The sequence below is a fragment of the Podarcis gaigeae genome (assembly GCF_964106915.1).
Source record: "Podarcis gaigeae genome assembly, chromosome: 2".
Lineage (NCBI taxonomy): Eukaryota > Metazoa > Chordata > Lepidosauria > Squamata > Lacertidae > Podarcis > Podarcis gaigeae.
This window is the reverse complement of record NC_139679.1, coordinates 26,018,461-26,046,117: the sequence shown is the minus strand read 5'-3', so window position 1 is coordinate 26,046,117 and position 27,657 is coordinate 26,018,461. Positions and strand designations below refer to the sequence as shown.

Here is a 27,657-nt window from a genome sequence, read left to right as displayed (position 1 = left end):
TGAGCAGTTTGATAGCAGGCTGCATCACAGAAGCTTGAACAAAAGATTCTGGAAGGTTCTGGTAAGTGGTCTGCTTTAGCATTCCAGGAAGCGGCAGTTGGTTCAGAGTCGCAAATCCATACGAGTAAGAAGGAAAGATTTCCAGATATTTCCATAAGACACTGAGGGCTATTGATTAGCCGTCATATCACCTTGCTTACTGCCACAGAGATTTTGAACTGAATCTAACCATCTCCCCCCAAAAAGGTCTGGTAAGAAATAGGCTCAATGACACTTGGGCTAAATACCTGGTTTTCAAAATCAATAGATCCTGTGAGAAACAGAAGAAATACAGGATGGAAGGAAGGAAAGAGGAACAGTATTTATCCCTCCCTCCCTCTCTCCCTCAAAAATAAATATAGTTTTAAAATTAAACTTGGGAGACCAAAGGCCTAGCACAGGATTGGGCAACCATTTTCTGTCACGGGCTGAAGGTAGGTGCTGCAATCGGCTTACAGCTTTGAATCTTTTAGGATGAGGTGTCTTCAAGGTGTTGTAAACGAAACCCAATCAGTAGTTGCATTTGGAAGATTTCACAGCCAACCACCATGACAGGCAGTACTTTTCCAAAGGTGCTCCATGTTTAGTTCTCTTTGCTCTTGCCCACTGTAAGATGCTAAGTCTGTATCTCTACTCCATGGGTCACAAAGCTCCTCCATTTAACAACATATCCACATCCCAGGTTTTATTCCCAGCATCTCCAGGTAGGGCTGGAAATGTTTGAAACTCTGAAGTGCCACTGCCAATCAGTATAACCAAAACTAAACCAAATAGACAATGACACCAGTATACCTGAAGGAGTGTCTCCACCCCCATCATTCAGCCCAGACACTGAGGTCCAGCACCCAGGGCCTTCTGGCAGTCCCCCACCCCCTGCAAGAAGTGAGGTTGCGGGGAACCTTGCAGAGGGCTTTCTCGGTAGTGGCGCCCACCCTGTGGAACACCCTCCCATCAGATGTCAAGAAAACTATCTTGACTTTTAGAAGACATCTGAAGGCAGCCCTGTTTTTAGGGAAGTTGTCAATGTTTTATGTTTAATCGTGTTTTTAACATTCTGTTGAGAGCCACTGGGGAAACCTAGCCAGATGGGTGGGGTATAAAATAATAATAATAATAATAATAATAATAATAATAATAATAATAATAATAATTTCTTAGAAAGTCTTATAAGCTTTTTGTGTTCGTGTTCCTATTTATAGGACCCTGTTTGGACACAGGGTGTATAGTATGAAATGAATATGACTGGAATGCAAAGGCAACTTGAATTTCACCTGTCATTCACCAGCTGATGCTGCCATCGCCTTACATATGTCTAATATGTAAACACATAGATGCCTCATCCAGTACAGCTGGTAGCAACCTTTCCAGCACTGAAATTTTTCAGCACAGGTCAAACTTGTATTGCCTAGGGCCAAAGGCATAAGGTGTTCCTAAGGGCCTCTCCATCACATTTTAGGATATGGGAAAGATTATATGGAAGGAGGCAATCATTTAGGCAGCCTGAACCCAAGTCATTGGGTTATCTAAATATATATATTTGGGTTTTACTTGAAAGTATTGTTGCATGATTGCCATCATTTAAGATGGGTTAAGTTGAAGAATCTACATGACCATAAATAAACAAATAACGGGATTTCTAGATATGATTTTTATTACAGAAAATTATGAACCGCTTCTATTAATAAATAGGTAAATAAATAAAGCAACTCAAGTAAATCAATAGCATACTTAAAAGGTAAAGGTAAGGGACTCCTGTCCAGTTGCAGACAACTCTGGGGTTGCGACACTCATCTCGCTTTATGGGCCAAGGGAGCCGGCGTTTGTCCACAGACAGTTTTTCCAGGTCATGTGGCCAGCATGACTAAGCTGCTTCTGGCACAATGGAACACCAACACCAGAGCAGTGCACGGAAACACCATTTACCTTCCCGCCAGAGCGGTACCTATTTATCTACTTGCGCTTTCGAACTGATAGGTTGGCAGGAGCTGGGACTGAGCAACGGGAGCTCACCCCATTGCGGGGATTGAACCGCCAACCTTCTGATCGGCAAGCCCAAGAGGCTCAGTGGTTTAAACCACAGCGCCACCCACATCCCCCATAGCATGCTTAAAACAGCTAAAAACAACCACAACAATACTAAATGTCTGACCAATTAAGCTACAGTTTAAATATAGCATGGGAACAGTAACAATGTTCATAGTTAGAAGTTCTTATAAAAATAAACGACTTCACTTGTAAGTGAAATAAGAGCAAATCATCCCGGGCAGACAAGCTCAGCAGGTGGGAGAAGCCTGATTCATATATCCCAATCAACCATCAGGAAAAGAGGACAGAATGCAAAGTCTCTATTCGTGATCAGAGGAGGGAGAAAGAGAGGGGTGAGAGGAGGTGTTCTACAGAATATCTGTCTCTGTCTCCTGTTGCTCAGCTCCCTAGCAAATACTGGTGACGCCATTTTCATGCTGGTTCCTGGAGAGTCCATCGCAGTGATGAGCACTGAAGACCTCATGTTTGGTTCAGGATCCGTCATCCTCCACAGCTCCTCTGACAGAAACGCCAGGCTCTGGACCCCAGAAGGAAAATTGGTGCAGGGCCCTGCCCATCCAAAGAGATGGAGCCTGAAAAAACCATCAATATATGCCCATTCCAGGTAACTTTTCCTTTGCTACAGTTTCAATCAACTTCTCTTGCGGTGTGTCCATATCACTTCACATTCCTTCCACTCTGTAGAGGTGTGTTGAGCAGAAGGATCTAAATAGCTGTCTTCCCACCTGGGAATGTTATGGGGCAGGGCTGGTCCTCAATCATGGACTGGATATTCATGTGTTCAGTCAAATGCCTGAACATGTCTGTCGCAATGTCTGTGGTATCCTGGCAGAATCCTGTAGAACAGCATTCTTCCATCTTGGCTTCCCAGATGTTGCACTCCAGTTCCCATCACCCATGACTATTGGCTAAACTGGTTGGGGGAGCTGGGAGTTGTAGTCCAACAATATCTAAGGATTTAAGACTGAAGAACAGTGCTGTAGAGAAATCCTGCAGGTATGGAATCAACGTATTCTGCCCTCCACTGTGCCCCAAATGCCTACAAACGTTACACAAATGTTATGCACACTTGTGTATCCATATTAGCATGTACGCAAACCACGTTTCAGCTGCAAACCCTTTCACTTTGTTCAAGTGTCTTGAAGAACTGCTCTGGAGATGATAAAGAATATGTTGAATCAATACATATTTGCAGACCCTGTGATTATTATTTTTATAAAGCATTTATGTAAAGAATATATTCATTAAGGCCATAGGATATCCTTTTAAAGAGAACAAATAATGTACTAACCTACATAACTAGGGGCAAAATCAATATACAAAATTAATTTGACCCAGGCAGGCTATCAAAATGCTTTATAGAGCTGACATGATTCAGACTTCTTTATTGAGCCAAAGGTTTGACCCAGGTTTCATAAGGTGCCTGGTTTATCATTTTGAGAGGGTGTCCTCTCTATGAAAACAACCGAGGCTGTGTGTACACCCGCAGTGTCAACAAATGGAGCCCTATCGTTCTAAGTCCTTTGTGTTCTTTCTCGCAAACTCAGTTGCATCAAGGGAAAATCGGCTCCATATGTTTACAAAGGAAAAGGTCAGTTTAAGGAAACGGTGCCAACAAATGTGCTCTGGGAAGTTTGAATTAAGTCCATGAACAGAAATACAAATATGATTTTCATTCAGAGACATAGAGGAATCCATGAAGTTTTCCCCCCTTTCCCCCCCTAGGAGGCCCCATTTCCCCAAAGGTTTGCTGCTGTTACTCCTCCACATGTTCTCCCTAGCATGGAGATAAGAGGGAGGTACATCCAACAAGGGACAAAACAAAACCCTTATGGGTCCATCTTTCCTGCAAGGAAGAGTTGAATACACACCATATATTTAAAGCACAGCCCCACTTCCCATCACAAGAATCCTGGGATAGTTTACCCTTCACAAAGCTACAGTTCCCAGCACCCTTGAGTAACTATAATTCCAGAGATTCTTTGAGGGGGAAATGTGTTTTAAATGTATGCAGTGTACCATGGGTATGCAAACTAGGGCCCGGGGCCAGATCCGGCCCAGTTGCCTTCTAAATCCGGTCCGGGAATCAGCGTGTTTTTACATGAGTAGAATGTGTCCTTTTATTTAAAATGCATCTCTGGGTTATTTGTGGGGCATAGGAATTCGTTCATTTTTCCCTCTCCAAAATATAGTCCGGCCCACCACATGGTCTGAGGGACAGTCGATCGGCACCCTGCTGAAAAAGTTTGCTGACCCCTGCTGTGTACGCAGGGGAATAGCAAACTGTGAGGTGAAATCCTTTGCGTTTCAGCCGAAACGACCTCCCACTGAAGGGGCCACAAAACACTGCATTGCCTATAATGGTTGTACAGGATATATGAAAATAGACTACGCTGTTACCAAAGCCATTGGCAAATTTTATAGCACAACTTTTGAAAATCATCAGGTTTTCAAGTTAATGTTGCCACTAAAAGAGGCCGTTTTAGGATAGCTTGACTGGTTCAGCCACACTGGGCAGCCCAAAGTCCGCCACTGTTACCAACCAGGTTGTGTAAATTCTTTGTTCAGGAAAGCAGGTCAAGCATGTGTTGTACCATGCATGCTGTGCCCACAAGAAACAAATGGAGCTTTTTCCGTGGGCTCAGTAGGCAGACAGCACAGCATTAAGGTTTTTTTATTTATATAAAAAACATTTAAAAAACACATATAAAGTTGGGTACTAACTGCACAGCTCATAGATATATATTTTTTAAAAAACAAACAAACACTGAGACAATGTTCTATATCTAACTGTGGGTTGTTTACGCACAAAGAGGTGTTCTGCGTTCTGCGGTGAGATTTTGATCCTGACATTTAAGTGATGAACCTTGAGGTCAAGGGGATTCAACAAATCCCAAACAGCAAAATCTGAAAAATTCTCAACCTTTTGTAAACTTGCATTTCGGCTCTGAACGTGCTGCTGACTGTGGGACCTGGAACTCCACGTGCAGCAGCTGAGGAGATTTCTGTGACAGTGAGAGTGCTTCCAAGCTGGCAACCTTGCAGAAAGCAAATTTACAGCACTACCTCAAGAGCACAGCCTAGCCAGGGATCCCACAGACCTCCTGCTCCCAAGGCAGTTGTTTTGGGGTTGCTTTTATGTGCAAAATGACCCTGCAGTGCTTCCCCTCCCCAAGTTCTTGTTCCAAAATGGCATTTAAACGCGTTGCTCTCTCTGCCATTTTGCTCAAGAAAAGCACTGGAGGGCTTCCCAGGAATAAGAAAAGCAGACACATAGTGGTACGGTGATCTTACTACCCTGGCATTTCCCTCTTAACTGCATGTCCTGTAGCATAGTTTTATCTGTGGGTGAACCTTGCCAAGTCACGTAGGCTCTGCACTTCAAGAGAGGTTATTATTTATGCTCCTAACTGATGCACACATTTCTGAAGAGGATTTAAGTGACCTCAAACCAGTGGAGGCTACTCCATGAGGACAAACGGGGCACTGCCCCACTGGTCTGCCCCCAAGCGGCCCCCACCTGCCTGCAGTGTGAGATACTCAAGATATATAAGCTAGGCACCAAATGGGTTTACGGTCGCCAAAACAGAACATCTAGTTGCCATTTGGGGGCCAGATGGCTCGAAAGTTGCATTTTTCACTACAGTGGTACCTTGGGTTACATACGCTTTAGGTTACATACGCTTCAGGTTACAGACTCTGCTAACCCAGAAATAGTACCTCGGTTAAGAACTTTGCTTCAGGATGAGAACAGAAATCGTGCTCCGGCGGCACGGCAGCAGTGGGAGGCCCCATTAGCTAAAGTTGTACCTCAGGTTAAGAACAATTTCAGGTTAAGAATGGACCTCTGGAACAAATTAAGTACTTAACCCGAGGTACCTCTGGAACAAATTAAGTACTTAACCCGAGGTACCACTGTACGGCTTTTGGGTTCCTGGAATTCGTTCTGGTTGTGCAGATAAAATATCATGGATAGAATTCTAGAGGATGTGTTGTTAGTGCGTGAAAAAGTCAAGATCCAATGATCCCCAGGCATGCACCTCCAGATGGTGGAGACATCAGGTGGCATCCTGACACCAGGGCATCTTCACTTGGACGCAAGTGGCTGATAGGTAAGGGTAAAGGGACCCCTGACCATTAGGTCCAGTCATGGCCGACTCTGGGGTTGTGGCGCTCATCTCGCTTTATTGGCCGAGGGAGCCGGCGTACAGCTTCCGGGTCACGTGGCCAGCATGACTAAGCTGCTTCTGGAGAACTAGAGCAGCGCACGGAAACACCGTTTACCTTCCCGCCAGAGTGGTACCTATTTATCTACTTGCACTTTGACGTTCTTTCGAACTGCTAGGTTGGCAGGAGAAGTGGCTGATAGCCAGGTGCAAAATGTGCCTGCCGAATTTTGAACGCTGCCCGCCTGCCTTCTTTCTTACATCTAGTCCAGGGTGGTAGTGGCGGCGGCACTGCCTGTTGGTTTAAATTTCTCCCCTAGTGATGCATATGGTGGGGCAGAACCACTGAGCCACCCTCTTGACAGCTGTGCTGCTTCTGCTTGCACAGAGAGAGCAAGGCAGGGCAGTGGTAAGGTTGGGGACTCTTGCCAGTGCACCTGACCTCACCCCTGCAGCAATGCCCATGTCCAGGAGGCCAGTAACTGTGCAGCCCTCTGCCCCGCTGCTGCCCCTGTGTCATATGCCAATGAAAACCCTGCCCCTGATGCTGCTATTGCCTGCATTGGAAAATATAAAGGCATAGCCTACGTGCTGCTGTGTGTGGTTTGCTCTACAGCAAGGCAAATAGCTTGAAATGAATTTTTTATTGGTTAAGTGATGTGAGGAAAAGAGTTAGCATCTCTCCCCCTGCCCCCGGCTGCTTGTGTAGTGCTGTGGTCCCAATCTGGATCAGGCCTTCTTGCGACTGCTGTCTGTGGACACTGAAAGAGATGGAGATGTATTCACACACACCTCAGGTATCCATCATTTCAAAGCCTCCTCCAAGCACTGGAGAACCTTGAAGCATTTCTGTAAAGCAGGAGGTGTATTGGATTTGCACACCATCTATCTAAAGTGTCACCTAACATGTCACCTACCTGACAACTGCACATGTAATCTAGCTAACATTTCATGCTGCAGAGATCCCAGCGTTCCTCTAGCCTGAAGAGCGGTCTGTTTAAATTTATGATCATTATAAATCCCAATGTTCCATATGCCCCTGTATGACTTCTCTATAACACGCCTCATAAGGTTGCCCATTGTTATTCCCATTTAATGGGTTGATAATTGAGGCTGAAAAATCGTGACTTGTCCAAAGTTATCAAGTGACTCTGTAATTGAACTGGGGTTTGATCTCAAGTCTCCGAAGTCCAGTGCATTTATCAACTGGCCCACAAGCTTCTCCCTGCAGAATATTTTACACTGAAAACAACTGCAATTAGTTATAACGTGAAAGCTATTTCTTCTGCAGCCTTCCTCATTTTCAAGTCTGGGCTGTGGGGGATAAATGAATTTGTTAAACACACACACACACACACACACACACACACACGCAGTGTGACACTTTTATACTATGACAGTAGGTGTAGCTGGGTATGTTCCATATGTACATAGGATCCTTATTTGCTATGCTCCAAAATCTGAACTTAATTTTTTTAGAAAGCAATTATTATGTAGTAGTTATTTATAGAAGTGTGTGTACAGTGCTGATGACAGCATTGAAATGAGAGGGGGGCTGGAGAAGGGGAAACATCAGAAATTGCTGTTTAGTTGAAATGCAAACTCACCTTAGCCTCTTGGGATTTGCAAGTAAGGAAGAGTGCTCTTGTGCTAAGGTCCTGCTTGCAGGTTTTCCACAGGCATCTGGTTGGCCACTGTGAGAAGAGGCTGCTGGACCAGATAGGCCTTTGTTCTGATCCAGCAGGGCTCTGCTTATGCCCTCCAGATCTGTGCTTCCATGCATGAACCTCCATCTCTCTGATACACTGTGAATGCACTCTATGACATACCCACTTGGTCCTTGTGGCTCCGCAATACAGGGGCAGGGGCATAAACACAGCCCAACCGTCCACCTGGTGAATAATAACTGGCAGTGGCGTAGCGTGGGTTGTCAGCACCCGGGGCAAGGCAAGTAATTTGCGCCCCCTAACCCGTGGATTTGCGCCCCCTAACCCGTGGGTTTGCGCCCCCTAACCCTAATCCCCAGATGTTGCGCCCGGTGCGGCTGGCCCCCCCTGCACCCCCCACGCTACGCCACTGATAACTGGCCACCATTAAGCGTCTCTTCGTTAAGGAACACCAGGTATAGTACTTGTACGAAATCTCTACAAGGGTACCTGACAACACTACTTGCAAGTGAGTCGTACATACTTAACACACACTTTTTTTTAATATGCTGTTATTTTTAAATTGCTTATTTTATTTATATTTCGGTTAAACATTCTCTCAGCTCGTGTTCCGTGTTGGCTTTCATTAATCTTTTGAATGACTGCATGAGATGTGTTCTTTGTAAATGGCAAAGCAACCGTAAATACAAAATGTAGACGTTTAAGTAAACAATATTTTGTTTGTTTGTTTGTTTACATGAAATGGGATATAAGCATATAAGCATATGTGTGTGTGTGCGTGTGTGTGTTTATTTCACACATATAGTGTGTGTAAAGGTAAAGGGACCCCTGACCATTAGGTCCCGTCGTGGACGACTCTGGGGTTGCAGCACTCTTCTCACTCTATAGGCCGAGGGAGCCAGCGTTTGTCCGCAGACAGCTTCCGGGTCATGTGGCCAGCATGACAAAGCCGTTTCTGGTGAAACAGAGCAGCACACGGAAACACCGTTTACCTTCCCGCCAGAGCAGTACCTATTTATATACTTACGCTTGACGTGCTTTCGAACTGCTAGGTGGGCAGGAGCAGGGACCGAGCAATGGGAGCTCACCCCGTCGCAGGGAATTCGAACCGCCAACCTTCTGATTGGCAAGCCCTAGGCTCTATGGTTTAGACCACAGCACCACCCACGTCCGTGTGTGTGTGTGTGTGTGTGTGTGTGTAAAACACATTAAATCCCTACCGCCTTTGGATTAGAATCCCATGGAGTCACATCCGAGGCGAGAGAAAAGAGAATAAAAAGAAAAGGGCTTTTGCCACACTGCCGATCCTTGAGGAGGGACAACTCTTCAGTGTAAATGAACCTCTCAAAAGTACAGAGCAAGATACCCTTGAGCCAGCACAGCATGGGAGCAGCAGTGGGGATGCGGCAAAGGACAGCAAACTGGAGGCCAAGGGGCAGCAGGAGCCAGGTAAGCAAGAGCTTGTAGTGCCTAGAAACTTCCTCACAGAACTGGCATGTATAGCTACTGTAGGAGAATAGTAAAGGACCCCTGGGTGGTTAAGTCCAGTCAAAAGCGACTATGGGGTTGTGGCACTCATCTCGCTTTTCTGGCTGAGGGAGCCGGCGTTTGTCCACAGACAGCTTTCTGGGTCATGTGGCCAGCATGATTAAATTGCTTCTGGCACACGGAACACTGTGCTAAGTGCCAGAGCACACAGAAACACTGTTTAGCTTCCTGCTGCAGCGGTACCTATTTATCTACTTGCACTGGCGTGCTTTCGAACTGCTAGGTTGGCAGGAGCTGGGACAGAGAAACAGGAGCTCTGCTTGCAGCTGTTATAGTAACATGCAGAAAGGCAAGGTCCCTTCCAACTCTACAATTCTATGAGAGAAAGAGGGATCACTCATACCCGACCTCCACACTTTTGTTATCAGGTATGAAAGATTCCTCCTCTGTTGCCCATTGCATGGAGAGATGTCCAGCCCACCTCCCTGCCCCAACAGGGTTTTCTTTGGGAAAACCCACTCTTTAATGCTGAATCAGAACAAATGGCAATTCAGGAGGTTTTTGCAATATTGTCGTTTTCTCTGACCCAGCAGTAAAGAGCAAGTTTTCACAGGGAAAGAAGAAGACGAAGAAGAGTTTGGATTTGATATCCTGCTTTATCACTACCCGAAGGAGTCTCAAAGCGGCTAACATTCTCCTTTCCCTTCCTCCCCCACAACAAACACTCTGTGAGGTGAGTGGGGCTGAGAGACTTCAGAGAAGTGTGACTGGCCCAAGGTCACGCAGCAGCTGCAGGTGGAGGAGCGGGGAAGCGAACCTGGTTCACTAGATTATGAGACTACCGCTCTTAACCACTACACCACACTGATGCCTGGGCAAAAGAGAAAAAGCACCCAGACAATTAGTAGAGCATGAGACTCTTAATCTCAGGGTTGTGGGTTCAAGTCCCACGTTGGGCAAAATGATTCCTGCATTGCAGGCGGTTGGACCAGATCAGGGTTTCCCAAACTTGGGTCTACAGCTGATTTTGGACTACAACTCCCATCATCCCTAGCTAGCAGGACCAGTGGTCAGGAATGATGGGGATTGTAGTCCCAAAACAGCTGGAGGGCCGAGTTTGGAGAACCCTGGACTAGATGATCCTCGTAGTCCCTTCCAACTCAATTCTGTGGTTCTATGGACCTTCGCTTAGAAATGTGGGGCAAATATAAGTGTGGGTGAGCCCTCAGTTTCCATTTCCCATGTAGCACTACAAAACATGCACCATGGCATCATCATGCCTTGAGTCTCCCTGTCCCCGGTAAGCAGCCAATGGCACGGGCCGATACAAATGAAGGGGAGAGAAGATGGTGAAGGAGCTGCTGCTTTCAGCAGTAACTCTCCATAACACACAGTCTCCACGACATGCAGACAAGCTAATCAAATTCCAGAAGGAAAATTGTCTTAGGCACAAATAATAATAATAGAAAAAACCAGCCAGCTCCCAGTTCAGTTTGTTCCACCAGAGAACAGTCTGCTGGCATAGTTTTTTTAAAAAACAACAACAACCCAGGAAGTCACAGTTCCCAAAGCCTTTGAGAGAAAGGAATTCAGAGTCTCCGTCCAGATCGCAAGTCCTTGTTCATTCAGAACTCTCGTGGCAGCCAGCAGGCAAATATCTGAAATATTAGACATATGAAACGGTAGGATTTCACACCAGGATGGAGTTAGCAACAGATGGTTCTAACAGGCAGACAGCCTCGTGCAACTGCCAAGCTATTCAATAGATTGCAAAGGCCTGACATATTGCTAAGAAACAGACAGGGACCACACTGCAAGGAATGCACAGCTGTAGAAAAGGAGGTGTTTGGGTTCGTTTTGTACAATGCAGTCTCTGGAATATGAATTTCATATAAGCCTCCATGGCCATGCAGTATGAAAATCCCGCTAATAATCATAATAAATAATACACACACACACACACACACACACACACACACACACACACAAAATGATTTTTCTCCTTTATGCATGCTGCCAAATTCCTCTGGGCACATACGAGCAATATAATTAAACACATACCAAGGAATAAAGGAACACTGCCTGGTGAAATTACCTGGGGAATGCAGAGGAAGGATATACCTACTTGCAATAAACTCAGCTCCTAGCCATTATCCAGACAGGGAGCTCTGCAATTCTCAAATGCTTGCAAGCCCCTTCCTGAGAGAATGTGTAAATGAGTTACACGGATTCGCATAAACACATGTGAGTGTTTCTAGTTGTCCTAGTTAAGTCACCACTCCCTGCATCCTATTCTTAATCATTTAATGGGCTGATGGAGAGGATGCTGTACAAAATCTTTAAAAATACTTATTATTTTTCTTAATTAAGAATTGTTACAGGCAGTAGGCTCTGACCATAACATGCATCTCCTCTTCTCTAGTCCTAACTAGTATCTCATGTGCCTCCTGATCACACAGCTTGCCTTTCTTGGTCTTTGTGCTCCCACAAATTATAACTAATAAGGCCACATTTGCACTGTACATTTAAAGCAGCATTATACCACTTTAAACAGTTCATGGTCCGCCCTCCACGAAGAGCTCTGATTTGTTCAGGTTGCAGAGAGCTACAATTTCCAGAGTTCCCTGGGAAGAGGGATTGACTATTCAACCACTCTGGGAATTGTAGCTCTGCAGGGGGAATTGGGGTCTCTAAACAACTTTTCGCACCCTTAAGAAACTATAGTTCCCGCGATTCTTGGTGTGAAGCCATGGCTGTTTAAAAAGCAGTATGAAATGCTTTGAATGTATGGTGCATATGGGGCCATAATGAGGACCGTGAACAGTGCCGAGTGCATTCTTGAAATGCTCTCACTAGGTCATAATGTTCTTGCTACTAGTATAGCCAGTGCTCAGCGTGAACAGGTGGAGTTCTTAGTGTGAGGGGAACTGAGTTCAGAGAGATCTTGGTGAGAATAGGGAAGAGGAAGGAAGGACGGTTGCCACGGATGATTGACATGGAGTGAGCAGTTCAAATAGGGGAGCTCACTTGATTAACGTGGAAGTATGCTTTCCCCCATTCCCAAGAGGCAATGCAGCAGCTTTAAACTTGTAAGCGCAATGAATGTAGTACATGGGGAGAAACTGCCATTGTAAATACAAATAAAGAGTTTGTGGGGGCCCGCTAGGCCAAAACATTCCTCCCTTGTGAGTCTCCTGCTATTGGCCAGTCTTAAAGTCACCGCTTATCTGCCATCCCAAGCATTTTAAAGCACCATCTCAGTGCTAGGCAACGGAGAGAAAAGCCTTTAAAAAACCCCAACCGATTTCCATGCCTTTACATAAAAGCAGAAGCCAAGTTCCTCTATCCACCTTCCGCCTAATGAAACATTGGCACTTTGTTGTTGTTTAGTCATGTCTGACTCTTCGTGACCCCATGGACCAGAGCACACCAGGCACTCCTGTCTTCTACTGCCTCCCGCAGTTTGGTCAAACTCATGCTGGTAGCTTCAAGAACACTATCCAACCATCTCGTCCTCTGTCGTCCCCTTCTCCTTGTGCCCCCCATCTTTCCCAACATTAGGGTCTTTTCCAGGGAGTCTTTTCTTCTCATGAGGTGGCCAAAGTATTGGAGCCTCAGCTTCAAGATCTGTCCTTCCAGTGAGCACTCATGGCTGATTTCCTTAAGAATGGATAGGTTTGATCTTCTTGCAGTCCATGGGACTCTCAAGAGTCTCCTCCAGACCATAATTCAAAAGCATCAATTCTTCGGCGATCAGCCTTCCTTATGGTCCAGCTCTCACTTCCATACATCACTACTGGCACAGATTGCCTTGAATACTGTTTTCTGGGGCTATGAGTCACCTGTCTTTCTATATTTAAACACCTTTGTGAACGTGTGTGTTAAAACACAGATTAGTACTGCATCCACACGGCTATTTGGATGGCTATATAGCAGGCCTTATCTCAACAGTGAATGGCAAAGTCTGTGCCAGCTGTTTAACAGGGAGGAAAAGCTATGCTATGCCCCTCCTTTGCACTGTGCAGTTCAAGACACTGTTATCTGGAGATTCTTCTGCCTTCTCAGCCAAGAGAGGCTGTAGTCCTGGGCAACTACACTTAATTCAAGTCCGGAGGCTATTACTGGAAAATTGGGAAGAGAGGCTGCTGCTCCTCAACATTTGGGGTGGTGTTGTTTTTTTTGCAAAGGAAATGATTTAAAAGCATTCAGACAAAAATATTCTTTGTTGTTTTTGCAATGCTTAGTGTTCTTGAAAGTTAGAAGTCGGTCATTTCTTCCTACTTTCATGAAAACAAAAAAGCGGCTAGCTTTTAAGCCTGGGTTTGTGTGTGTGTTTTTTGTTTGTTTTTCCGAAGAGAACCATCAGTGGGAGAAAGTGTTGTGAGAGGAGTTTCTTATATCTGTTGGTTTATTTTACTTTTATACAATTATCGTTCTCGTTAAAAATAAAAATTGGGGCCAAATAAAACATCATGCCCATACTGCTATTACTAGCACCAAGGGGAGGAGATATTCTCTACTTTTTCTGCTCTGCAATTAAGATGCAGTTTCAGCAGGAAGGCTATTCGGATTTTTTAAAGTGAGAAAGAGAAAAGGCTTGCTCTCTGTGTGTGTCATCTTCAAGGCAGCCACTTGGGGCTGCTAATTAGTAGTAGTAGTAGTAGTAGCAGAAATTGGCCTGTGAAAGATTCTAGTCACACATCTCTGGTGTCAGCTCTTGTCTGACCTTAAGCCTTGGATGTGCATAAGCAAACTGAACATTAAGGTATGTAAGATTTGATCAAATCCAAGTTTGCCCTGACCACCCCTTTCAGTCTGTCAGCCCTAACTTTATTTTATGCAGCTATTTAGATCATTTTGCAGGCCGCCTGCTGTTAGCTCTCTGTCCTGGGGCTGGACCAGTTAGGGTGGGGAAGCTTAAGCATTTTACTTTGTGGGCATCAATGCAAAACCCGCTGTGGTGAAAGGATAACAATTAAGAGAAGGAACTCAGCCCAAAACAACTGGCCTCAGTGCGTACGGAAATCCAAACTCACTTAAGTATATAAACAGCTTCGCAGAGTCAAGAATCCCTTAACATATACTTTAGAAACTGGAAAAGATATATAAGTGGCAGGCAGTGGGTAATTTATGAAATGTGTAACCTCAAGGTTTTTTGTCATGATAAACCAGCTGAGATGTTTGTTGTTTACCAGGTTGTAGTGAACGGAGGGTTGCAACACCTCTGCCCTGATATCTTATGAGGGTGGACTATAAATACAGTGGTACCTCAGGTTACAGACACTTCAGGTTACAGACGCTTCAGGTTACAGACTCCGCTAACCCAGAAATAGTACCTCGGGTTAAGAACTTTGCTTCGAGATGAGAACAGAAATTGTGTGGCGGCGGGGTGGCAGCAGCGGGAGGCCCCATTAGCTAAAGTGGTACGTCAGGTTAAGAACAGTTTCAGGTTAAGAACGGACCTCCATAACGAATTAAGTTCTTAACCCGAGGTACCACTGTACTTATATAAAGAGATGCAAATAAGTAATTAAACATTACTGTTTTGTAACTCGAAACAATTGCAAAGGCCTGTGAGTCTCTCATATTATAAAGTGAAGCTCCTCAGCCTCCAGGAAAGCTGAGGATGGAGAAATACAATTCAAGAAAACTGCCTGTTCTTATTTGTCAGGCTTGAAAGGGGAGCCTGTGATGACTCTCCAGCAGCTGTCTTGTCTCTCCATGAAAGGTAGTCAGACAAGGCCGCCGACTCCCATGTAATGGGTTTATGTTCCCCCCCAGTCTTCACTTTGCAGTTAGAACTTGGGCTGCCTGTTGGCTCTTCTTCCACCTTCCCCCACTTGCCAAGGCAAACTCAATAGCTGCCTCCCACAACTGAGAGAAAGTACACCCTATAAGAGTGCTTCCCCTGCTCATTGGAGCCAATAGTGTGAAAGGGATGTTGCCTGGCCACAATCTAGAAAGCTAGTTGATCTAATTCTGTAATGAGACACCAACAAAATGACCTCTACTGCAACATCTATGCAGTACTTCTTAATCCGGCCTGCAGGAGCAGCTGTGATGAGGAGTGTGAAAGTTTGTTCTGCCAGTTTTAAACAAGACACAGTTTCCTGTGTTGTCCAAGCTCACAGAACAGTGGTTTGCTCAACTCAACAAAGTACAGTTTTCACCACTGGCAACTGTGTTTTTGTTTAAAACTGGAAATGAAAGCCTACAATCTCCCCCCCCCCCCCAGCTGTAAAAGATGATGGAGCATGCAAATCTGAGGCTTGTGCAGACCCATTTGTGGTAATGGGAAACCTTGGTTTCCTGTTACATCTGAACCAAGCCTATGTCTCTGCTTATGGTAAATGAAGCCTGATTCCTGACCCCCATCCGAAACCGTATGTAGTTTTGCAAGTGAATGTTACTTACTCCTTGTAAGTTCAATGGCTTAACGAAACAAACTGCCAAACGTGACAGGAACTAGGACGTTATCTCAATTGACACTTTAGCAAAAAGCAGGCGTTCTCAGCTGCTATTCAGAGGAAACAGTGAAAAATATCATGGCAGATATTAAATGAAGAGTGTTGTGAACTGTTGGTTTATGAAGTCTAGACGGGTGGGAGGGTGTTACCTCTGCATAGCCCATTGTTTCAAACTCATTTCATATCAGAAGCATCTGAAATGAGAAATGAAAAAGGGGGGGATATCTAATTCCCTTGTTCAAATAGATACACTGCATAATTTTCTCTTTCAAAATCCCATCTTCAAACATCGCCTTGGAGATCAGCCGCTGCCTGTCTTTCACACAAATCATAACATGATTAATCTATTGACACTCAGTCTATCTTTCGCCGTCAATCACCTGCATCTGCTTTTCTCTGAGAAAACAACCTGAATGTTGTAAAAATGCTCATTCCTCTTGGAACAGAATATATTTGCTGAGCATCCTTGAATAGTCATGGGCCCATTACGGCAAGGACAAGGAAGGCATTGTCGGACCACAGGCCCATCTACTCCAGCATCCTATTCTCACAGTGGCCAAGCAGGTGCCCGCAAGAAGCCTGGAAGTACTACATGAACACAACAGTATTCTTCCCCCCTCTTGATCTCCATCAACTGCTACAGAGAGACATACCACTTCTGATAAGTACATAATCATCATGATTAGCATTACAGATAGCATAAATTTGTCTAATGCCATTTTAAAGCCATCCAAGCTGGTGGATATCATTAATTACATCTTTTGGTAGAGAATCCCATAATTTTACTAGGAAGTTTAATGTGAATAAGTACTTACTTTGTCCTGAATCTTTCAACGTTCATCTTTGCTGGATGGCCCCAGATTCTATTGTTAGGAGAGAGTGTTTTTGTACATTGCATGCGTAATTATAAACAGTAGCATTTTCATTTTACTTGCTTTTTTTCTGAAGTAAAAAAAAGCCTCATATATTGCAACCTTTCTTCACAGGAGAGCTGCTCCGATCCCTTGATTATTTTGGTTGCCCTTTCCTACAACTGCGATATTATTATTATTATTATTATTATTATTATTATTATTATGCAGTGACCGCAAGTGCATACAGTATTCCAAGTATGGTTGCATTGTGATATCTGCAGTTTTAATTTCAATCCCCTTTTCCTAATGTTCCCTAGCATGGAATTTGGCTTTTTCAAAGCAGCCACACACTGGATCGACAGTTTAATCAGGCTAGGCACCATGCCTCTGATATTTGTTTCCCGATAAGCCATTGCAAACTGCACAGAGCAAACGTGTCTCTTTGTCTCCAGTTTCCAACCTGCTTCCAGCTCACTCACACACAACTCTGCCTATTGTTCTCCTGTGTAGCAGCAGGGTGAGGAATGGCCACCCATTTGTTCTACGGCACAGAGCAACTTCTTTGGATATGTAAACTGCGGTATTTAACTTGCCAGCCAAAGTCATCACCTTCACAAAGGAACTGGTTTGGCTGCTTCTCTCTGTCATGCACACAGGATGACAGGTTTAGAAAGGGCACAGGGTATAATCCAGATTACCCACCCACCCCACATACACATTTCTCCTAACAATGAGTTACAAACCCAAAACAGTTCCCTAGCAGACCCTGCATCTTATACCCCTCCGAGGTGAAAACTGTCCCTTTATCCCTCCTCTCTGCTTCCTGTTCTTTCACTGCTTTCTGATCCATAAGAGGACTTGTCTTCTTATCCCATGTCTGCTAAGCTTACTCAGAATGAGCGGCTTTTATCAGAAGCTTTTTGAAAGTATAAGCGGCGGTATGGAAGTATAACCAACAAGTAAACAACTGCATGAAAATCAGACCTGCTGCAAGCAGCAAACATGTGAAAGAAGCACATGTACAAGGGGTGCAAGGAGGCCTGAAAAACCCACCCTGTGCTGATCTGTGTTGAAGGGAATCGGCGCCGGGTGAGTTTTACAAGCACCTCTGCTCCCATCTTTTGAAGCTCTGCTGGAATTCCAAAGGTGCCCATGTCTTGCAAAGCCTGCCTGGTGCTGATCCTTTCCATCTCTGATCCAGAAGGTGAAAGGATCACCACAGGGTGTGCTTTGCAGCACATGGGAAGCCTTGGAAATCCAGTGTAACTTCAAAGGAGGGGCGTGGGGATGTTCCCAGGGTGCAGAAGAATTCCCCCCTTCTTCCCCATGCTGCTGTTACCTTGCTAAGTGACGAGGGTGGGTCTGGATTTTTAAACTTACTGCAGCACCAGTGGGAGGGGGCCAAGGGGAAAAATAATTATTTCTCCGCTTCCTGCTGTTGTACAAAGTTACCGGCAGGGGGGTTTGTTGCTTGAGGGAGGAGGAGGGGATTCGTTCTCTAGCACCCACCCCAAGCACCTTTTGTTGTGTGTGTGTTTTAAAGAAAATAATAAATTGTTATTTATGCCCTTGCCCTTCCCGATTCAGAAAACTGGGCTCAGGGCGGCTAACAACAAATTTAAAACACTCAATTGATGCAACTAAAAATAGCATAAAATACAGTAAAAACGTGAATAACAATAAATTCAGTATTCAAAAATCAATTTGGGGGGGGGGAATCCATCCAATAAACATTAGATGATCAAAAGTGATGGGCAGGTCTTGAGTTTGCCCCTCTTCATGATTTGGAATAATGGAATTTATTGCATAACATTTGATAAAATTTGTCACTTGAAGCTCACAGTAAGGGAGACGCACCGGCCACAAGTGGCAAAGCTGGATCCAAGAGTGCATACCTAAGCTACATACCTGCTCCTTCGGGGGCAGTTTGAGTCCTTCCAGAACAGGTTGTCTCCCCAGACTCCCCAGACTCACGAATAGCCCACCAACAGCACCACCATCTCATCAGGATTCAACTTCAGCTTATTGGCTTATAGACCTCATCCAGCCAATTACTGCCACCAGGCACTGATGGAGGTAAACATGGATATACCTGCAGCATCTTCAGATCGCCTGCACTGAGATCTTTGTGACCTTGTCAATAACTCAGCCAGGCACGCTATCTTATCTCCCAACTAATTGGTATGCCTGGAACGAGTCGAGAAAATTAGGGGAATTATGCATGAGTTTAAAGCTATTGTTGGTAGACTATTTGCTTCCATTGTCTCACAGGCATTCTGCTTGTATCCCGTGAAAGCATGTGGGGTGTGTCAGCTCCTTTGCTGTCAAGCAGTAATGGGCGAGTTCTTCCCAGACTGATTTGGAATGGATTAACTAACTAAAACAATTTCCAAGATAAATTGTTTTCAGTAGATCGAATGATGTGCCAGGCTAAAGTTCAGGTCCACCATGTTCCTGATGGTGTTATCTGAAGCATCATGGGGTCTATAAACCTCCCCACACCAAATCTTCTGCCAACAGCACCCTCTCCCTTTTCCTGAACTGTCTTTATCTTGCTGCAGTGAGGGGCTCACAGCTGGAGACTCTGCTAGACCCTATGTGCTGCCAAGAGCTACTGAGAATCATGGGGACTATATGACTCCTACTGAAGAGTCCTTATGCCCACCACTGACTAGTAAGTGTAAGTCAGGGGAAAGGCAGCAATGGCAAAACCTCACCAGATCTTTAGATTAAAGCAATCCCCTACCAGGCTCACCCAAAATTAAGAGCTGACTCAGTATCAGCTCACAGGAGTGTTGAGTTACTGAAATTAATATTTCAAATCACTTTCCCAAATAAGTTTCAGTGCCACCGCTTAGCAAACAATATTTATAGATCCAGGATGCAGAACAAGAACACCTGACTGGGACATTTCTCAGGCTCTAATTGGGAGGACAAATTGGGGGTAAAGGACAAGGTGAAGAAAAAAATATCCCTGAACTCAACTGTAAGTTAATGCCAGTTCACAGAAGTGAAGGGCAATATACAGATGATGGACACTAGACACAAGAGAGTGCCCATCATTTGCAGTGAATACAGAAAAGGGGGGTCTTGAATTTGCCAAGCTGAACATCTCCAAATGCTGGACACAGATGATATTTCCTTTCCTTAATTAGGCTGGTAACAGCTTGAATCAATATTAACACATGCAGAGACTGGCGAATAATTTCCCACCTGCAGCAAATATAATGATGTCCCCAAAGTCAACATGACAACTGGCATGAGGAATGTTTCACAGCGGTCAGAAAGATTAATCAATATAATAAGATGTGTGATTTTTTGTTTTGTTTTGTGTGTTTCTTCATAAGCCACAGAATGTGCTGCTGTGAGCTGCATTCCACTGTTTAGTGCCAGCCAGGTAACATTGGGTAGAACTTTATCTGCCTTGAAGAACTAAAGTCTCTGGGCCTTTTTGATAACTGCTTTAGTGCTTTATGCATCCTATTTCCACCAACAATATAAAAATATAGGAAGCTGCCCTCTGCTGAATCTGACCATTGTCCCTCTAGCTCAGTCTTGTCAACATTGACAGGATTTCAGATGGCGTTGTCTCTCAGCCCTATCTGGAGTTGCTGGGAAATGAACCAGTGACCTTCTGCAGGCAAGACTGATGCCCTCCCATTCAGCTATGGCCCTTCCCCAAGATATGTGGTCAATATCTTTGTGAGGACGCTGGGCAAATCTTTCTGCTGGACACTTCTGACTTATTTAGGGGGAGCAGGTGGGACACAAGTAGGTGTGCAGGTCCTACAAGCCCCCCACCACCAACATGAGCATCCTTGCCTTTCCCCAGGTTTGCTTGTTCCTAACTAGCTCTGACATTCCTGATTTTCTCGCCAAATTGAAGATGTTCTTTTTCCATGCGCGCACGCACAAACACACACCAATATTACAAGGAGCCCAAGCACAGACGCCGGGGGAAAGACACTTTATCCAAACCCAGGCAGTAAGAGCATCAGAGTGTGATGAGCAGGCACCATCATAACTAAACACATTGAGAGCCCACTCCTGCCACTAACTCAGGAGGAGAGCAAGGGGCAGTTGTGAGTACAGGCTTAGAGGCTTGAAGGGTAAAGAAGGCAGCCATGAGTTGCTTGGTATAGGAGCTTCTCCCCCCTCCCCAGAGCTGCTTGCTTGCCTGATTGATTTTAATAAAAGTTATATAAGGTAAAGGTAAAGGGACCCCTGACCATTAGGTTCAGTCGTGACCGACTCTGGGGTTGTGGTGCTTATAATAAAAGACCTGTAAGCCGTTTACAATAAACCGATGTCCATAAACAGACTCGCTTATCAAAGCTTGATGCCACAGTAGTAGCAAAATATATTGTGCGCCTCCTACTACATCCCAGGCTGCTTTCTTTCCTCAGAGCCTCAGCTACCTAGAATTGACCGTCCTCGACAAGCGTCTCCCAATCAGGCTCCTTCAGAGGACACGGCGCAAAGCCGACTGAAAACACCCCCGCTAAGCAGCATCCTAGGGCAAAGGAAGCATGAGGTAACAGCACTGACGATAGCATTCGCTCTTCCTGCTGTCTCTGATCCTGATCTGACTCACACACGCACACCCCTCCTTCCCCTGTGTAGGTTAGAATTCAGGTCAAGGTTAAGGGCTTCTCATGTAAGCACTGGTTAATCAAAGGGGCTCCACGTGATAATGACATTTTACCGAGAGTAAGCCAGCTTTGATCCAGAGAACTGCACATATCAATCCATGTGCCAAAGTGAGGTTTGGGGTTTGGGTTTCTTGAGTGCCACTCCCCCTCCTGAATCCTCTTTTGAAAGTGAAAGAAACCTTAAAAGCCAATTGTGATATGGCGTTGCTGTGCATAATATACCGGGATGTGCAGAAAAGATAATGTTTCGTTCAGAGTCTGCTTCAGCACTTGAAAAACGAGGCCACTTCATCTCATATTGCTTTGGGTATCTTCAGTTTGAGTCAAAAGTAGAACCTCACTTTGGAAATGTGAGGTTTTGTATGTCCCTCTCCCCCATTAACCAACATAGGGAGATGAATAAATAGTATCTCATTTTTACTTTTGGATAGCAGTGGATGAAACTTGCAGGCATATAGCCCCTTCTGAGGAGGTGAAGCCTACCAAATTTCTGACAGATGGGGGGGGCAGGGAGCTGTACAAAGGGAGTCAATGGTTTTTCTGCAAGTAGTTTCACTCTCCCCATCCCACACATTGTGAGGGGGGGCATTTGTATGGAAATGGACTAAAAGCCTAGACTTGTCCTTGGGTAAGTAACCTGCAGAATCTCAGATAGATAGGTGCTGTGGTTATGGGACTGAGGAGTTAGGAGGAATGAAGACTTGTTCTGTTCTGCCCTTTGAAAGCAATGTGATTGGAAGGAGGAGAGGAGAGCCCAGGCAATGTTATTGCCTTGCTATTGGAAGCTAGAACCTTCAGCTACAAAACTATACTATACCTCCACTGCCTCCTACCTCCTCTACCTGCCTCATATTTTAAGAGCTTGGAAAGAAAATGTAAGCATTTCTAAGAAATACTACGAGACTCGCTCTCTAAGATGGATCAAAGGAGCGTCACAACTCACTTGCAGCCATTTTGGAGAAGTCCTGCTTTGCCATAGCCTGAATCCCTCCATCAGCACTTCCAAGCTCTTCTCCTGATCACAAAATGACACCACAACTCCTCTGTTTATATTACAGCTGTATTTCTAGGGTTTCCAAATCTTGAAACCTCTTTGGAAGCAGCCTCACTAGATCAGAACCAGCAGCATTCACATCTGCCTACTGGCCCAGAAAAATGCAGATAATATTAGTAGGGGTGATCTCAAGGTTCACTCTAAATCTCTTGTTGACCAGCTAGGTGTGTGTGTGTGTGTGTGTATGCACGCGTGCATTAAAATAAATAAATGCATTTAGGATTCCAAGGGGGCAGGTATACCCCTTGCCCTGCCCTGCCCCCCATGATTTGTGTTGTTTTTTAAACAACAACAATCAAACATCTCCCCTTAAGAAGAATATTAGCACAGAAAAGCTATAACCATTCTTGCTGGTGTGCAGCTTGTTCTGTGGTGTGTGTTTTTTTAACGTGGGATGAGCGCCACCTGAAGCGATACAATCCTCCGGACTTTGCCAGCTCCTTCTTGCTATATTTGTGAACCAGGCCTCACTCTGCCTCCGACTGACAGATATGACAGCTCATGCGTCTTTCTTTCTTTCTTTCTTTCTTTCTTTCTTTCTTTCTTTCTTTCCTTGTCCAATTTTGACACCAGAGCTTTTTCAAACACAATCTGGAAGAAGAATTCCTGCAAAGAATAGCTAGGAGGACAGTCCGCCGACATCTGTTTGGAGAAATCAATCCCCACAAAGTCAACCGGTTCGGGGCAGGCTGTTCACCTTTCCATGCACTGGCAACTACGGTATGTAACACATGCTTCTAGAGCCCCTTGGCTTACCTGCTTTTCTGACAGGCTTGCCTCTAGTCCTTTGTTGGCCTTTTACAGCTGTTTCTTGAGTTGACATGTTAGCATGTTAGGCTATTACTAAAGCAAGTGTGCCTATCTGCGTGGCAGACATCACTTAGGCTAGAAGCTTGGCCCAGAGCAAGAGTTCTGTGTCAGGCCCCTCATAAAAATGTAGTTCTCCTTCCCCTCTTCCAGCCCTCTTACTTTAATCCTGTTGCTTTATGGCACTACAGCCCAGCCACATGAAATGCCAAGCCACGTTGATTTCACTGCGACTTTGAGTTAGTGCTCTCAGAATGGCAGTTTGATAGATTTATGAAAGATTTAGAAAATTTGTTGATTGGAATATTTGTGTGAGATTGTATGGGAAAAATACAGAATAACAGATACAATCTTGCTTAAAATGTATATAGGAAGTGCAGTGTAAGCAATGGAAGTCAATCAATTAAATTTTATTATTATTTTCATACTGAGATATTTGTAGAATAAATTTGGAAGAAATTCTTCCAACTTTTCTTCTTCTTTGTTTCTCTTTATTTTTTCTTATTTTTTCTTTTCTTCTTTTTCCCCCTTTTCTTCTTTTTTTATATATGTGTGCTTATCTGAAATACATATGTATGCATTTGCGATATTTTGCTTATATTTTGTAATAATTATGTTAAATAAATTAAATAAAAAGAAAGGAAGAAAAAGAGAGTTGCTTCCCACCGTCGGCTGTGATCAGACAATTTACAGTTCACGTAAGCAGCCTAGCTGTGTGAACGGAGCAATAATACTGAATCTGCATACTCAAACAAAATGGCATCTCCAGTTCTGTAAAAGAGAAAATTCTGATCCCCTCCTCCCTGTGCACAGGAGTTGTGAGTTTGCAGCTCCATGGTTATGTACCATGCTTACACAAGTAGGCCGGTCTTCTGCAGGAGTGAGCCAACAGTTCTGCATGGAAACAGATGGTAAAAATGCATTTGACTTCAAACACACCCTTTCTCTTCTCTTCCATATATATATATATATATATATTTGCTTTCGTAGATTTTCACGGGTACAGGAATGCAGGTTTTGGTGTCCTCGGGTGTCTTCCCGTGTAAAAGTTGGGGTGTCTAGGCGACGTTTCGACGAGGTCTCACTCGTCATCTTCAGGCTGGTGCTTTCGGCTTCTTGTTACTGGAACAGAGCGGGATCTCAATGTTTGAGTTCCTATAAATACTGTAGAGGGGGTGTGGTGTCTAGCCTCCAATGTTCTGGGCAGAGAGGAAGTTCCCAGGCTAGTGTGCCTTTTCTTCTTTTGTTCCTTAATTACTTGAGAGATACCTTGAGTGATTTCTTGAGTGATATCCTGAGTACCACTTAGGTGGGTCATTAGGTGTGGATTAGTTGCTAAAGTCTTTGTGTCTTGACCTCTTGAACTTTGTGAAGAGTTTTCCTGAGAAGATGGCTGTATTGCACTTAGTTGTGCTTTGGCTTGGCTTCGTGTATAGGGGCGAGCTGTGGTTTTGTGGCTTGTGTCAGCCAGATCTGTGTAGGGATTGCAGGGGGGTGCAGCATCCGGAGGTGCCACCATGGATTGGCTACTGGATGGTGTCAGTAATTCATCTGTGGAGAGGGTCTGGGTTTGGGTCTGGTGTGGTTGATTGGTGTTGGCGTTCTGTGTGCCTCTGGATCTGGTGTCAGTTTTTGTGGGGAGGGCTAATTTCCAGATGTCTGGCAAGCGGGATGTGTCGTCACGCTTGTTCATGTTGTGAGGGTGTTTCTCTATCTCGATGGCTTCCATGATTATTCTCTTGTGGTGATGTTCCGTGTTAAAGAGCAATTTGGAATCTGCAAAATTAATTTCGTGTCCTGTTTCTTTCATGTGTTGGAAAAGAGAGGAAGTTTTTTCTTCTTTTTTGACGGCATTCTTGTGTTCTGCGATACGTGCATTTATTCGTCTGTTTGTTTGTCCAATGTACGTGGCTGGGCAGACTTTGCAGGGTATTTCATAGATCCCTTGGTTTTCCAACTGGATTTTATCCTTGGGGTTTCTGAGGATATTGGTTATTTTTTGGTTGGTGCAAAAGGCTGTTTTGATATTGTGTTTATGGAGGATTTTGCTAATTTTATCTGTAGTGCCCTTGATATAAGGAAGGAGGGCCATGCCATTGTTTTCTTCTGTGTCTTGGTTTTTGGGGGGTGTTTCCTTTTGGATTAGCTTCGTAATCCTGTTTTGCTGGTATCCATTGGCAATTAACACATTTGAGAGATTCTGTAACTCAGTTGTCAAGTGGTCTTTGTCAGCCAGGCGTTTGGTTCTGGAGATGAGAGTCTTGGCTACGGAGTTTATTTGTGCAGGGTGGTGGTGTGATTGTGCATGTAAGTAGCGGTTGGTGTGTGTTTTTTTCTGGTAGATAGTGTGTCCTAGGGAGCCATCAGGTTTTTTGTAGATTAGGACGTCAAGGAAGGGAAGTTGGTTGTTGGCTTCTATTTCCATAGTGAATTGTATTTTGGGGTGTAAGTTGTTGAGATGTGTGAGGAAGCTATCCAGTTTTTCCTTCCCGTGTGGCCAAATTACAAAGGTGTCGTCAACATATCTGAGCCAAAGTTTGGGTTTGTGTTCTGACTTGTCTAAAGCATTGGTTTCAAAGTGTTCCATGTACAGGTTTGCGATGACCGGTGAGAGGGGTGATCCCATAGGTGCTCCTTCTATCTGTTTGTATCTTTGTCCATTGTGGATGAAGTACGTGTTGGTTATATATATATATATATATATATATGCTTTTCTAGATGTTCCCCAACCAAGAGCTAAACTAGATACCTGCACTATAAATTAAAGCAGGATCATGCCACTTAAAACACTTGTGGCTGCCCACAAAGAATCTTGGGAACAGCAGGCTGTTAGAAGACCCTTGCTCCCTCTCAGAGCTACAGTTCCCAGAGTGGTATAACAATTAACCCCTGCTTCCAAGGAAACTCTGGGAATTTTAGTTCTGTGGTGGGGAATAGGGATCTGCTAACAACTATCAGCAGCCTTAACAAACTCAAATCCCCTGGATTCCTTGGGTGAATCCATCACTGGCTAAAACAGTATGATGATGCTTTTAATGGATAGTGCAGATAGGGCCATAGTAATCACCTGGGTGCAAATAATGTGTGCTTTCCTCCCTTTTTTGCTATGCAAATAGCAGCCCCAGAGAAGTCTGAGCAGCCTTTAGAGTATAGACCAAGGGGCTAGTGAGACTGGGGGGTGGGGACCACTAGCATAAGAGCATAAATAGTCCTGTTGGATCAGTCCTATGGCCTATCTAATTCAGCATCCTGTTCTCTCAGTGGCTAATCAGATACCCACAGGAAGCCTGCAGGCAGAACCTGAGCCCAAGAGCACTCTCCCCTTCTGTGGTTTCCATCAACTGGTATTCAAGAACCATGAAGGCAGAGCATAGACATCATGGCCAGTAGCCATTGATAGCTGTATTGTCCATGACAATCCCCCCAAAAAGGAACACCACTCCAAAGCTGCTATTTCTATTTCAAGGAAAGATCAGGCTTTTAACTGCACATTAAATTGCATTCATGGAATTAGCATAACGTCTACTCTGACCCTAACTGGCTGTAAGCAGCTCAGAATAGGGATTTGCACTCTATACGCATTGATCATGCTATGTCCTCCATCACGTTCCTCCCTTCAAATATGGCCTCTGCAATCCTTTGTAGGAGATGGAGACTTTCACCTTGCCCAGCAACTTACCCATGACTGCACGGATGGTGAGCAAGGGAATCGTTTGCACCTCAGAGTCTGACTTAAAGTCCATGCAGCTGACATTCCCTGAGCTGGATGAAGTGTCTGCAGAAGAGCCCAAGGCAAGTGACAGGAAGAAACCACCGGATCAAACCAAAAAGCCTAAGCTGCCTCCCTTGGTTAAAGCTTCAAGATCTCGCCTCTCTGAAAACAAGAAGATTTCAGGTTGCCGTCTTCCCTCGGTTCCTGCTGTAATTGCATCTGCATCACTAAAGTGGGGAAAGTTTTAATAACTTCTTAAGGCTGCTGACATGGATTCCATCAAAGCATGCCCTAGTGTTCTGGTCTTGGTATCTGGTACAGACCACAAATGTTCAGACACTCTGAAGCCAAGCACTTCTTTGGTACATGAACATTGCAGGGAAAGAATATCTGTATATATCGAATCACCAGTGGAGGGGGAGAAATCTAAATGTTCCATTAAAGAAAGTACCATGGGCCTCTTTGGTGGGCAAAACTGAAACCATTTTAATCTGTTGCATGAGCTACCAGGGTAAAGCAAGGATGTTTCTCTAAGGGTGCAAAGTACACCTTATAGTCTGAATTCGGCACTTGTGGATGTTGTCCAGGAGGGATACAAAACTGAAGAGTGTAGGGTGGGTGTTGAGGATATAAATGCTAACTAATATGTTTTATTTTTGAATTACAGACTTGGGAAATATTAAAAGCAATTTAATTTGTGAAGAA

The 27,657-nt window shown here is 44.5% G+C and overlaps 1 protein-coding gene across 1 annotated transcript; it reads left to right on the top strand.

Moving 5' to 3' along the window:
- Nucleotides 1–71: 71 nt before the first annotated feature.
- On the top strand, nucleotides 72–27,657 carry LOC310839223 (uncharacterized protein). Its single transcript, XM_083727788.1, has 6 exons — nucleotides 72–124; nucleotides 2,468–2,689; nucleotides 9,153–9,367; nucleotides 21,134–21,261; nucleotides 23,007–23,153; nucleotides 26,886–27,657. Exons 2-6 carry the CDS (start codon nucleotides 2,499–2,501, stop codon nucleotides 27,198–27,200), a joined length of 996 nt encoding a protein of 331 aa, XP_083583914.1. The 5' UTR covers nucleotides 72–124; nucleotides 2,468–2,498; the 3' UTR covers nucleotides 27,201–27,657.

What these genes read in the sequence shown, in the direction of transcription:
- LOC310839223 (XM_083727788.1), top strand. Translation starts at nt 2,499, where the DNA reads ATGCTGGTTCCTGGAGAGTCCATCGCAGTGATGAGCACTGAAGACCTC. An exon ending in TCAATATATGCCCATTCCAG is followed by an intron (nt 2,690 to 9,152) that starts GTAACTTTTCCT and finishes CCTTTGGATTAG; the next exon opens with AATCCCATGGAGTCACATCC. An exon ending in CAAGGGGCAGCAGGAGCCAG is followed by an intron (nt 9,368 to 21,133) that starts GTAAGCAAGAGC and finishes TTCTTTCCTCAG; the next exon opens with AGCCTCAGCTACCTAGAATT.